General features: G+C 41.1%; 1 protein-coding gene across 4 annotated transcripts in view; it reads left to right on the forward strand.

The window, feature by feature from the left end:
- LOC143020347 (clarin-2) overlaps positions 1-12,333 on the forward strand; it is a 132,590-nt gene extending 120,257 nt beyond the window's left edge. For all 4 annotated transcript variants that reach the window (XM_076176690.1, XM_076176687.1, XM_076176686.1 and 1 more), the window contains one exon: positions 9,157-12,333. In XM_076176690.1, the coding sequence (XP_076032805.1) occupies positions 9,157-9,292 (136 nt within the window). In that variant the 3' untranslated portion in view covers positions 9,293-12,333. The remainder of the gene's footprint in view (positions 1-9,156) is intronic.
- Positions 12,334-13,396: the final 1,063 nt, after the last annotated feature.

Here is a 13,396-nt window from a genome sequence, read left to right on the forward strand (position 1 = left end):
AACGGTTACAAGAATGTGAACTCCTTATGAATCGCTGAAATGGTAAACCTGGGAAAGGTTCACCCTTTCAGTCAATTGTACAACGCATGCATTACAATAATAAAATAAAATGAAGTAACATAAAATAAAAAATAAAAATAATAAAATACATTACAATACCAATTAGAATAAAATAAAAATTACAATTTTGAACATAAAACAAACGAAGAAAAAGTGACCATAGGAGACACATAGTAAACAACAACAGGACAAAGGGGGGAATAGAAGTGGGACAAATGTCCGCACTGAAGAATCAGGAACAAACGACTAAATTAAAAACAAAAATACACTACAAAATACAAATAAAATACATGGCTGTGAACAAAAACAAAAGTAGCAAAAAGACTCTAGCGAGACACTAACGTGAATACTTCAGAACATACAACAAGGACCAAATGTCCGTAACGAAATGTCAGGGGGGGGAGGTAAACGGCTAAATTACAACCAAACAAATAAAACCAAACAAAATACAAAGAGTAAATGGCAGTGTGACAAAAAACATCAAAACGAACCCAAAAGTAAATACAGGACATAATTCAAAGACGTAAAAGAAAGAAGGTGGACCAAATGTCCGCCGAAGTAGAAAGTGGTGGACAAGCGGAAAAAGGGGGCTTAATAACAAATGACTACATTACAAGCAGACAAATAAAAAGCAAAGAAGAATGGCAGTAGAAAAAAGGGAAGCAAACTACGAATGTAAAGTCACGGGAAGGGTGGGGGGAGAGTTGAAGAGGTGCATTGGGAGATCGCTTACGAAAAAAAGGAAGTCAGCCAAAAGCCAACTGGTGAACAAACGACAGGTCGAAAAGAAGCAACGGAGAATAGAAAACAGAACAGAGGAATTAGCCTGTGTTACTCCTCGTGCCTAGATAAATAGGGTTGAGGTCAATGCACCTGTTTATGCAGTTGCTCTTAGTTTCCCATGCTTCGAGGAATAGTCTTTTCTTTTTATTATTTTCTTTATGTAGAGTTGTAACTCCATCCCAATCAATCATGTGTTGGTGTTCTGTAGTGTGTTTGTACAGGGCCGATTTCGGATCTTCTCGTCTAACTGCACGTTGGTGTTCTTGTACTCTAGTGGATAGTTTCTTTTGTGTTTCTCCTACGTAAACCGTGTCACAGACAGTGCAGCTTATTTGGTAAACTACACCGGCCTGTTGCGTAGGTTCTTCGGTGTCTTTTACTTTGGTTAGATTTCTGTGTAAGGTGTTGCGGGGTTTGTGTGCTACTTGTATTCCTTTGTCACGTAAGACTCTAGCAGTAACCTCTGAAGCTCCTTTGATGTAGGGGATAGTGACTCTAGGCGTGATATGTGGTCTCTGTTGTGGGGTGTCGGTGGGTCGTGCTTTTGTCCATTTCCGTATGGTACTGCTGGAATAGCCGTTGTTCCGGAAGACCTGTAAAAGGTGTTTTCTTTCGGCCTTCTTGGATTCCACAGAAGAACAGACTTTATCTGCTCTGTTCCATAAAGTCCTGATCACACTCCTTTTGTGGCAATCTGGATGGTAGCTATCAAAGTCCAACAGTCTATCAGTGTGGGTGGGCTTTCTGTAGACACTTGTACCAAGGGTGTCACCTTCGCGCTTGACGCAGACGTCCAGGAACGGCAGTTGGAAATCTTTCTCCAGTTCCATTGTGAATTGAATGGCCGGTTCAACACTGTTGATGTAACTGAAGAAAGGCTCCACGTCCTTGCTGTCCAAAATGGCGAACACATCATCAACGTATCTAGTCCACAGTTTTAGCGAAGTAGGTGCAGCACTTAGAAGTTGAGCTTCCAGTCTTTGCATCACTACTTCAGCCACCACAACTGAAATAGGCGATCCCATCGGTGTACCCTTACGCTGGAGACGATTCCTGGACGGGAATCGAAACGGGAATCGAAACGTCGGGCAAATAAACCCTTCAATTGAATCTGGTGTTTACTGTTTTCCAATATGGATCCCAGATTCCAAATCTTCTCATATATATATATATATATATATATATATATATATATATATATATATATATATATTATATGAATATATATATATACACATATATATGTAATAAATATATATTTATATATATGAAATACATACATACATACTTTAAGGATGATAGAAAAGGAGAGTCTCAGATGGGAAAGGCCAGTGACATCACTTGTCTTTATTGAAATTTTTAGAAGGCTTGTCACGACTTCCTCTGCTCTCTTATGAAATCTGGCGTTTGCGATATTGTTTTATATTACACTCTTCCCTTACCGGGCGATACCTGTTCTCGATAGAAATGTGGTTTAGTCTATTTCAGTTAACTTTTCGTTATGGATGGTGAATTTCTCTTTTGTCATGGCTGTTGGTAGGATATTGTATATATATATATCTATATATATATATATATATATATATATATATATATATATATATATATATATATATATATATCACGTTAAAACCACTGTTGGAGTACAAAAGACTGGAGACGAGGAATCTATATATTTCTATATATATCTACTGAAGATGATTGCAGTTTGCAATCGAAATATATAGATTCCCCGTCTCCAGTCTTTTATATTCCAACAGTGGTTTTCACGAGATTGACAAATGTGTGATTACATTTTCACCTGTAATATACATATATATATATATATATATAAATATATTATATATGTATATATATATATTTATACATATATATACATATATATATACATATATATATATATACATATGTACTGTATATATGTATATATATATATATATATATATATATATATATATATATACTGTATATATATATATATACATATATATATATATATATATATATATATATATATATTTATATATATATGTATATGATGTAAGGAAGGAACTGGGTGGGGAGGAGGAGAGGGAGTATATGTGAATGATATTTTGACGCAGCCCGAAGGGATTTCTTCCCGTCTTCTCCTTTTCTGCTTGAGGTGACGGAGCTGGAGGGCCGCCGATTAAATGAAGTGGCCTTGCTGTGAATGTGCTGTGTCTTGCTACATTGTTTATGACCCAGGGCAATGGGGGGGATGCACGGATGACCCGTCATCCATGAGGAGCTAAGATGAGAGGGGGGTAAGGGTGGATCTGAGTGGAATAGGTGGGATGGTTCGGTACCGTTGATTTGGCTACCTCCCTTATAAGGGGGAAAACTATTGGCATATATACATATACATATATATATATATATATATATATATATATATAATTTATATATCTATATATATATATGTATATATATGTATATATATACACTATATATAATATATATATATATATATATATGTATATATATATATTTGTGTGTGTGTGTGTGTGTGTGTGTGTGTGTGTGTGTGTGTGTGTGTAATGATTAACATATAGCTATATATTTCAAACCCCTTGTTCTGGCAAAGGAAACGCGATTTATCACAGCTGGAATGAAGGCATTTTGAGAGATTGATCCCACCTTTCAGTTCGAAGTGCGCCTCAATCAGCCTAGTAAAACCACCTCTCCTTAACCAGAATAAAATTTATGAAGTTCGTCACTTTATCTAAGGGGTTTTAACCTGAATAAAATCGTCTGCCGTCAGATGGGCCTGGAGTGGAAAAAGGTCAAATTATCTCTCTGTACTAAAGATTACAAAGGCGGAGCATGACGTCAGGAGACCTTTTGGTCCATATCTAGGACGGATGTAAAAAGAAAAATTATAATAATTATAAATAAATAAATAGATAAATAAATAAATGAATAAATAAAAACTATAATAATGTAAATAATAATAATTAGAATATATAAATAAATGCATATGTATAGTTGAATAATAAACAGGTAAATAGTCAATAATAACAAATTGACATATAACTAATAATAAATGAGAATCAAGCAAATAATAATTAAACAAAGACAAATGATAACAAAAACAAACAAATAATCTGGGGTCTCCAGATGAGATATTGTATTTTCCACATATCTGAAACCTCCATCGCGAATAGAGAAAACTACCTTTATTCTAAGCCTCTTCAGGCCTGAAGTCGTGCTGTAATAAAATCATCTGACGTCAACTGAAAGAGTTCATGAAATATGTCACTTGGATGAAAATGCCAAGAATAACATATTCTCTACCCGTTGGTCTTGTTGAACCGCAGGCACATAAAGTTGAGCAGGCGGATTTTTTGAAAAGATATATTACGCAATATTGCCTACTTGCATAATAAATGATGATACTGGGACTCAACACTGTCTTTTAAATTCAAAAGAAGCTAGAGAACAGAAAATATACACACATACATACATACATACATATATATATATATATATATATATATATATATATATATATATATAATGTGTAAGTATGTATACGTGTGTGTATGTGTGGAATTTTTTGTTTCTGTGTTTTGCGTTTTGTGTATATTTACCTAGTTACCTAGTTGTATCTGAAGGGTAGGGGAGCTATGCTCGAGGTGTCCCGTCTTTGTATCTCGCAGTGTCTAGTTTGCTCTTAAATTCGTGTATGGTTTTTGCACACTCCATTGTTTTATCCATTTTGTTCTAAATATCCACCGCTCTGTACATGTGTGTGTGTGTGTGTGTGTGTGTGTGTGTGTGTGTGTGTGTGTGTGTGTGTGTTTGTGTGGTTTACAACTATGTTCTTAGATCATGTGTTGGACTCGGGATCGACAGCTATTTCCCTCCCGGAAGAGAGTTCAGAGCTCATGTATGACCGATCTATAGGCAACGCTGTGACCTTACACGCACGCACACACACACACACACACACACACACACACACACACACACACACACACACACACACACACACACACACACACACACACACACACACACACACACACACACACACACACACACACACACACACACACACACACACACACACACACACACACACACACACACACACACACACACACACACACACACACACACACACACACACACACACACACACACACAACTCCCCGTCCACGAGAGTTAGAGTAACAACCCGCAGCGCAGCGATACTGAAATTATTTCAGCCTTGGGTGGGATTCGAACCCGGACCTCAATAGTGGCAGCCGGGAACTCTACCAACTGCGTGTGTGTGTGTGTGTGTGTGTGTGTGTGTGTGTGTGTGTGTGTGTGTGTGTGTGTGTGTGTGTGTGTGTGCATAAGCATGGGAATCTTCATTGTTTTTGCAACTTAAAGAGAAATAGACGGTATATTTAAAAGGTGGAAACCCGCCCTCTTACCGTATTGGATGTCTGTGACGATATGGCTGAAAATAGGAATGTGGGTAGGGGAGAAAGGTGTGGTTTAAGTCATATGTTTTGAGCGGATGATGATGCAATGTTGGTGGTAGACGGTGAAGAGATGGTGCAAACATTGGTGGGGAGTGGGTGTCACGGAGATGAAGGGAGCGTGACGTCAGTTGGAGTAAAAGAAGACGTAGTTCCCACTCTGCACAGAAGAGGTTATACCATTTGGCTTTATAGGCATAAAGGGATATTCGCCCGTCTTTATATTGCTCGATCTCACAATGTTTGTCTCGTAGTCTCGAGTTACATTTATTTTTGTTTTTTTATGAAATAATTTTATTTCATTCGTGCTAAACCCGTAAGAATTAGGCTTCCGGCTCATATACTTTTCACATGTACACAAAGCAAGAAATGTCATTGAGCTCCTTTAAAAAAAAGAAAAGAAAAAAGTAAGAAGTAAGAACTGACTGCTGTCTTGCTCAGTGCAGTCGTTTTAACGCCTTTGTACTTCATATTTACCCTTGGTCTCCCTGCTCTTCCTCACCGCTCCTCAACTTCGTCCTCCTTTTCGTCTTCTTCGTCCTCCTTTTCGTCCTCTTCGTCCTCCTTTTCATCCTCCTCCCCCACCTCGTCCTCCTCCTCGTCCTCATCTTCCTCCTTTTCATCCTCCTCTTCTTCGTCCTTTTCCTCCTCCTCCTCCACCTCGTCCTCATCCTCGTCCTCATCTTCCTCCTTTTGATCCTCCTCTTCTTCGTCCTTTTCCTCCTCCTCCACCCTCGTCCTCATCCTCGTCCTCATCTTCCTCCTTTTGATCCTCCTCTTCTTCGTCCTTTTCCTCCTCCTCCTCCTCCTCGTCCTCCTCCTCGTCCTCATCTACTTCCTTTTGATCCTCCTCATCTTCGTCCTTTTCCTCCTCCTCCTCCTTCACCTCGTCCTCATCCTTGTCCTCATCTTCCTCCTTTTGATCCTACTCATCTTCGTCCTTTTGCTCCTCCTCCTCCACCTCGTCCCCCCTCCTCGTCCTCATCTCCCTCTTTTCATCCTCCTCATCTTCGTCCTTTTCCTCCTCCTCCTCCACCTCGTCCCTCTCCTCGTCCTCATCTTCCTCCTTCTCATCCTCCTCTTCTTCGTCCTTTTTCCTCCTCCTCCAGCACCTCGTTCTCATCCTCATCTTTCTCCTTTTTCCCTCTCTTCCACTTCTCGTTCTCCCTGAGCCCTCACGCACTGAATATGAAAGCAGGATTGGGATAAGGATAACCAAAACAAACATTCTTATCTCTCTGCAGGGCTCGCGAAAAAATCCCGAGTTTTGTGCTTCGACTTTAGAGTTGTCGATTTTTCGAAATTTCTTATCATTCTTACGCAGCGAAAGGGTTAATCGAGACTGTTTCCAACCACTTCATTGCATAGGAGGTTCCTCTCGATGAATTAAATCGCCTGGAGGGGGGGCATACACAATAAGAGATTAAAACCATACGACATTCCGAAAGAGGAAATAAAGATAAATCTGAAAGAAATTTTAACCCTTTTGTTTTGGGGGTTAGGTGGGGTGGGGGCTATCTCACCTGAATAGAATCACCTGACGAAAGCTAGAGCAAACGACTAAGTATCCTGCAGAATAAAATGTTACCCCCCCCCCCAAAAAAAAAAAAAGAATCCGTATAATATGACCTCCATGTTGAAAAGGAGTTCATTTAATCTGGCTCCCTTGCGGTCTCTGCGAGAGGTCTGGAGTACCTCTCACGACTATTTGAGTCCGCTTGACCACAGTGAAGTTACAAAAGGATGCTTGAAAATGAAGTAAAAAAGAAAAGGAGGTTAAAGTTTCTTTTTACTTAGAGGAGAGCACACACACAGTGCATTAATGTCACAATACAGGGTGTTTATCACTTATTCCTTATGGCTGTCCGTCGGTGACCGACAACAACAATGGTCCGGTGACTTGTGATGAGATGAGTGAAGTTGGGTGGCGATGCTGAAGTCTTCAGCGCTGATGCCAGTGGAGGTGACTGTGGAGAAAAATTCTTGGGCTGCATATCCTTCCACAATATTTATAAGTATCCTTCACTGTCGAACTGCCTAGTCAGAGCAAATCAAAGCGACGTATTTGGAGGCTGTTAATTGGAATGGACTCTGGCTCATTATTTACCAAGGTGCCGGGGAGATGAATAGTATCACCCGGGGCTAGTTTGGATAAAAGGAAAAGTGCCGCAAGGTAAGACAGGGGGAACCCCCTTAGAGGCGTCTCTCAGTTATTGGATTTCCTGATGGCTCTCAGGGTCCCGACTTTGGCCCTCCAGTTCTCTGCTCTTCTTTTTTCTTCTGGTCTGAAGAGTCTTAGCCGGCGGGGGGCTTCATAAACGATGGACGGTTTTATTCAGTCGGTAGGGCGACGCGTTTTAACAATTCCATTCTGTTTAACGGCACGAGAAGACTTTTCATAAACAGGGTCAGACCCTTAGGTGAATTGAATCGTCGTTTTCTTTTTTTGAGTACCAGAAATTTTCGACAGAAACTACGTAAGTGCTTCTTATTGTTCAATATTTCAAACGTTACCTTCTAAGAGCCGTTGTCATTGGTCGGGGATTTAAGACCATATGCCTGCTTTGCCGTCACGCGGTAACACTTAGTGGGTTTCGAAATGCCTACAAAAGATTATATATATATGTATATATATATATATATATACATATATGAATATACTTATATATATATGTATATGTATGTATATATGTGTATATATATATATATATATATATATATATATATATATATATATATATATATACATACTTGCAGAAACAAATTGGAAAATAAAAGAAATGAATACCAAACGTTTTCGCCTATTCAAGACATCATCAGGGTACCCTGATGTCTTGGATAGATGAAAACGTTTGATATTCATTTATTTTATTTTCCAAGAGGTTTCTGCAAGTATTGTTATCGCGTGTATTTGTTTTGCACACACACACACACACACACACACACACACACACACACACACACACACACACACACACACACACACACACACACACACACACACACACACATATATATATATATATATATATATATATATACACGAGTATATTTGAGGTGCTGTTCACCCCATGAGTTGAAGTGACTTTTTGCCGAAAAAAAGGTTCTGAATATTGCGATTAAACCTATTTCACCTTGATCCTTTGATAAGAGAGAATGGTAGGAAGAAATCAGGGAAGAAAGAGGGGATTTGAAAGACAAAGAAGAAAGGAATGAAGAAAGAAAAAGAAAGATAGAAAGAAAATAAGACGAAAATAGAGGAAAAGAAGAAAGAAAAACAAAGAAAACGAGGACAAAAAATACACAAAGAAGAGAGGCAGCTGCTTCCTTTAGTGCTTTATTGTAGCTTGGCTAATATTCTTTTTTGTGTTGTCATACATTCATGAGACCAAACAGTATGTTGCTATGACTGTTCTTTGCTCGCACTGCGTCGACTCGTTCGCCGTTTAATAAAACTAAACGGACACATTTAACGACATTGTTCTGGCCAAGACAAAATTATTAATTTTGGAGGAACATCTGGTTTGTAAAGAATCAAATGTGCTGTTGTGTGGATTTATTGCTTTTACTAGTATGCCTGTCCTCGGTGTTAATCTAGGCCAGGGGCGGGCAACCTCTGGCACGCGTGCAAAACCTCGTACCCAAACGAACTTTTTTGGGCACGCGAAACGCTGAGGTCATCTTGAAAAAGATATTATTAATAAATCTCCATCTTCTTTTGCATGTCAAAACTGAAGTGACTGTCATTCTGTTTTAATTTTTCTTTCATTTATAATTTTTATTTATTTTTTTTTCCTGATAGTTTTCTTTCCTTTTACAGGCTCGTCGTAGTCGCCATCGTGGTCCACATAGCGAACTGCGTCATCATCGGCGTTGGAACGTACGAGCCGAGACGGAAGGAGGTGGTTCACGCGCCTCACGTCAACAAACAGGACAACAACATCCTCTTATATTGAAGTCATTCATTGCGATCGCTCCATTGTTGCTGCATTAAGGCGGAGGAACACGTCTCCCCCTACCCTGGGGGTAGCCGCGTCATCACGAAGCTCATAAACGAGTCTTGTTATCAAAAAGAAGATTTGGAAAGTCCTTTCGGAAGGGGCAGAGGCTTGATGACCTCCCAGAGATCGGTGATTTCTTGAAGACACCAGCTGCAGAGTTGTTTTGTCAAAATGGATACTTGTGGGACTTTTTGGGAAAAAAGGGGAAAAGGTGCAAATTGACTTTAGTCATATTGGCCCCGGAATGAGTGTATTTTTTTTTTTCGCGTGTAAGAAGGTTATATTTTGGAATGGGAAATTAGACAAGGTATTCTCAGTCACCATTTAAACAATTTTGGTTTCTTGTAAAAAAAAAAAAAATGAATTCAATAATAAGACTAAAAAAGATCCTTAGTGAGCATAAATGAGGCAGGGTAGGTATAAGTGCCCTTTAATAGGCATACTTGATCAAAGCGGGGACCCGTAGTAAGCATAATCGAAGCCATCTATCAAGAATATTAGGAAACTGTCGGCATCACTGGACTTGGCAAAGACATCCACCTCGCCTAATGTGCACCAGCTGCATTCCTCTTTACGACCAGCTTTCGGACACGCCAGCTGTGCCGTCCAGAACCATCTGTGAACCACAGGCAGCTGGTACACGATCTATAGCACACACGCAGATACTCCTTAGCGGAATGGCCTTATTTAAAGAAAAATTGTACTTTTAGCTGCAGGGATTCAGGCTATGGTTGTTGATGGTGGTGGGGAGGGAGTGGTTGGGTGGTTGAGGGGGGTGAGTTGGGGTTTGGGGCGGAGACCTTTCTTGGTAAAATGAAGTTCGGAAATGCTTACGTTAAACTTTCGTACTTCTTAACGGGTTTTAATCCTTTCTACTGAAGTTGGATTCCTCTTTAGGTGATTGGATTCTTTTTAGAGGAATTGGATCCTTTAAGAGGAATCCAACCCCATTAAAAGAGATCAAACCCCATTGAAAAGGATTTAATCCCATTAAGAATGATCTAACCCTATTTCTAGAATCCAATGGCGTTAACCCTTACGCTCAGACACCTTAATGTAGCGTTGGATTTACGCCTTCAACCCTGTGATGTGCTCTGTCGTTTTCTTGTGTCCTTCAATGTCGCCAGACGATTTTATTCAAACGGGACTCGAACCCTCCGCTGAATTAAATGGACATATGATTGATTGACTGATTCGGTTTGTCGTCGTAAAATTGATCTACCAGGAGGCTACGACGGTGCCCCTTACAGAGGACTTTGTAGCGCGGAATTTGATGAACCATGCCCTTGGTCCAACTCGCTGGTGGCAAGATTCGAACTGCCCTCACGTCGACCTCCGCCGCAAGTAGCGATGCTCTAACCCGTTCGGCCAGCGAGCATCCTTATGATAATTAGAATAAATTTATAAAAAAAATTTTATTGTGTTGAAGAGGTTAACATGTCAGTTGATTGCGAGTGTATGCATAGTATTTAAGGATTTTTTTCTTTCTTTTTTTACTTGGCTCCACGATAAAGGCAGACTACTCCATTCAAGGTTAGGGGGGAGAATTTCCTCAGGTTTTATACGTAGATAGATTTTTTTTTCATTTCGCGTTTTTTTTTTCTTAAGGAAAGGAAACAGGAGTTACCTCACTGCACATCAAGTAAGGGCGGCTCTGGACCTTAATGATCGTAAAAATTGAAAGTCAGCATGTGAACTCCCGAAAAACAAACAAACTAGCCTTATTATTAAAGTGACGATTTGGAAGCCTTTTTGGGAGGAGTCAGAAGCTAGATGACTTCCCGGTCATCAGTTTCTCAAAGACACTCAGTTACGCTCTGGGGCAGAAACCTACCAGATATCCTCAGGCCGGACACCAAGGGCATCAGATCTCCCCAGTCAACACTCAAGAGGCCCAGTAGACTTATCCCCAGCCAAGCGTCCTCTTTCTTCTCCCCAGGCGTCTTCAATCAGGACACCAGAAACGTACCAGTCTTCCCCAGGCAGGACACCAGAAGCGACCCCGACATCTCCAGCTCGGCCTTCTCTCGGTTCCAGCTCTTCTGTGAAGAAACTGAGGCCCTGAATCTTGTGCTGTGTGAGGCAACAGAAAACGAAGAAACGAATCGTATTCAGCGCCCCGTTTTCTAAAATCTTTTGCACCGTTATGCCTCATCGACTATGGTCCAGTGCTTTTGTAGCGCGCGACGACGAATGTATCGTTGGACGAAACACCGAAAACAGTTTGCGAAAATGTTTTTCACCTTGAAGTGCAGGTTTGGTGTGTATGAATGTAGATGTATTTATATATGTGTGTACGCAAACGTGCGCGCGCACACGCACACACACACACACACACACACACACACACACACACACACACACACACACACACACACACACACACACACACACACACACACACACACACGACTCGATGGCGCGGTAGATAGAGTTCCCGCCTGCCACTATGGTGGTCCGGGTTCGTATCCCGGCCAGGGCTGAAATAATTTCAGTATCGCTGCGCTACGTGTCATTACTCCAACTCTCGTGGGTGGGGAGTTGGGTGTATGTGTGCGTGTAAGGTCACAGCATTACCCACAGATCAGTCTTATATGAGCTCTGAGCTCTCTTCCGGGAGGGAAATGGCTGTCGATCACGAGTCCAACACGTGTTCCAAGACAATGGTGAATCACACACACACACACACATACACTCACATATACTTTACATACACCCACTTACAAATATACTTACATAAAAGCATCAATCCCTCTCTTGTAAAAGGAATGACCTCGTCGTTGTGTACTTGTACTTGGGCTCTTCCAAGGAGAAAACATCAAGAGGAGGTCCCTAGTTCCCTCCTTCCTTCTCAGTTAGTTGTCTTTTACAACACACACACACACACACACACACACACACACACACACACACACACACACACACACACACACACACACACACACACACACACACACACACACACACACACACACACACACACACACACACACACACACACACACACACACACACACACACACACACACACACACACACACACACGCACACATAGGTCACAGCATTACCCATAGATCGGGCATACGATCTCTGAGCTCTCTTCCGGGAGGGAAACAGCTACCGATCACGAGTCCAACACGTGATTCAGAGACTAAGGTGAATCACACAGTCTCTGTGCATAAATACGCTTCCATATACTTTAGTTTTCTGAAAGGATTGTTGAACTACATTATCCTCTCTTTCGGCTAGATCCCCCCTTTTGTATATGGATCCCCGTTGACAGGAACTGGCTGAGTTTTATACTCATTCTGCCTTCGTGTCTGCCCTGCAGAACTCTCCCGTCTCGTTCCTTATCCGAGCAGACGTCTCCTCAGGAAGATTCTTATTATGTGTCTGCTTGGCGGTGATGAAAAGTGGCGGAGCGGATTTTTCCTTTCCGAATGGTGCCGCCTTCCGTTTTGCCATCGCTCCGTGGCAGGTCGCAAGCCAGAGGGACCGTGGTCTTAGTCGCTCCAAGGGTGCCCCGTCTCCATGGACGATGGGAGAGCTATTTCCACAACTGAGAGAGAGAGAGAGAGAGAGAGAGAGAGAGAGAGAGAGAGAGAGAGAGAGAGAGAGAGAGAGAGAGAGAGAGAGAGAGAGAGAGAGAGAGAGAGAGAGAGAGAGAGAAATAATTGCTTGGGGGTAGACAGTAAATATGCAAACAGAGTATCATAGTCAGGGGGTTTGAAGGTTGAAATTCCTGCCCCGGGTTCTGCTGGCTGTTAGGGAGCAACGAATCAATTGGGCGTTGTGATGTCATTGTCTTCATGGTGAAGAGTGACGTCATGGAAACATGTTCTTTGTCTCGTTATGTCGGGTTATAACGATCTTTGTGTACTTGCTATGACGTCATTGTGACGTCATCGTCACGTTATGGAAACAACATGTTCTTGGGCTTATTATATCAGGTCATAAGTGACCTTTGAGTATTTCTTGAACTACTTGTAACGCAAGCCCCTTTTCCAGAAATCATAATTTTGAGTCAATCAGGAATTCGCCTCCCATTGATGACGTATA

The sequence above is a fragment of the Oratosquilla oratoria genome, chromosome 39 (assembly GCF_046742065.1).
Source record: "Oratosquilla oratoria isolate Oo_2021 chromosome 39, ASM4674206v1, whole genome shotgun sequence".
Taxonomy (NCBI): domain Eukaryota; kingdom Metazoa; phylum Arthropoda; class Malacostraca; order Stomatopoda; family Squillidae; genus Oratosquilla; species Oratosquilla oratoria.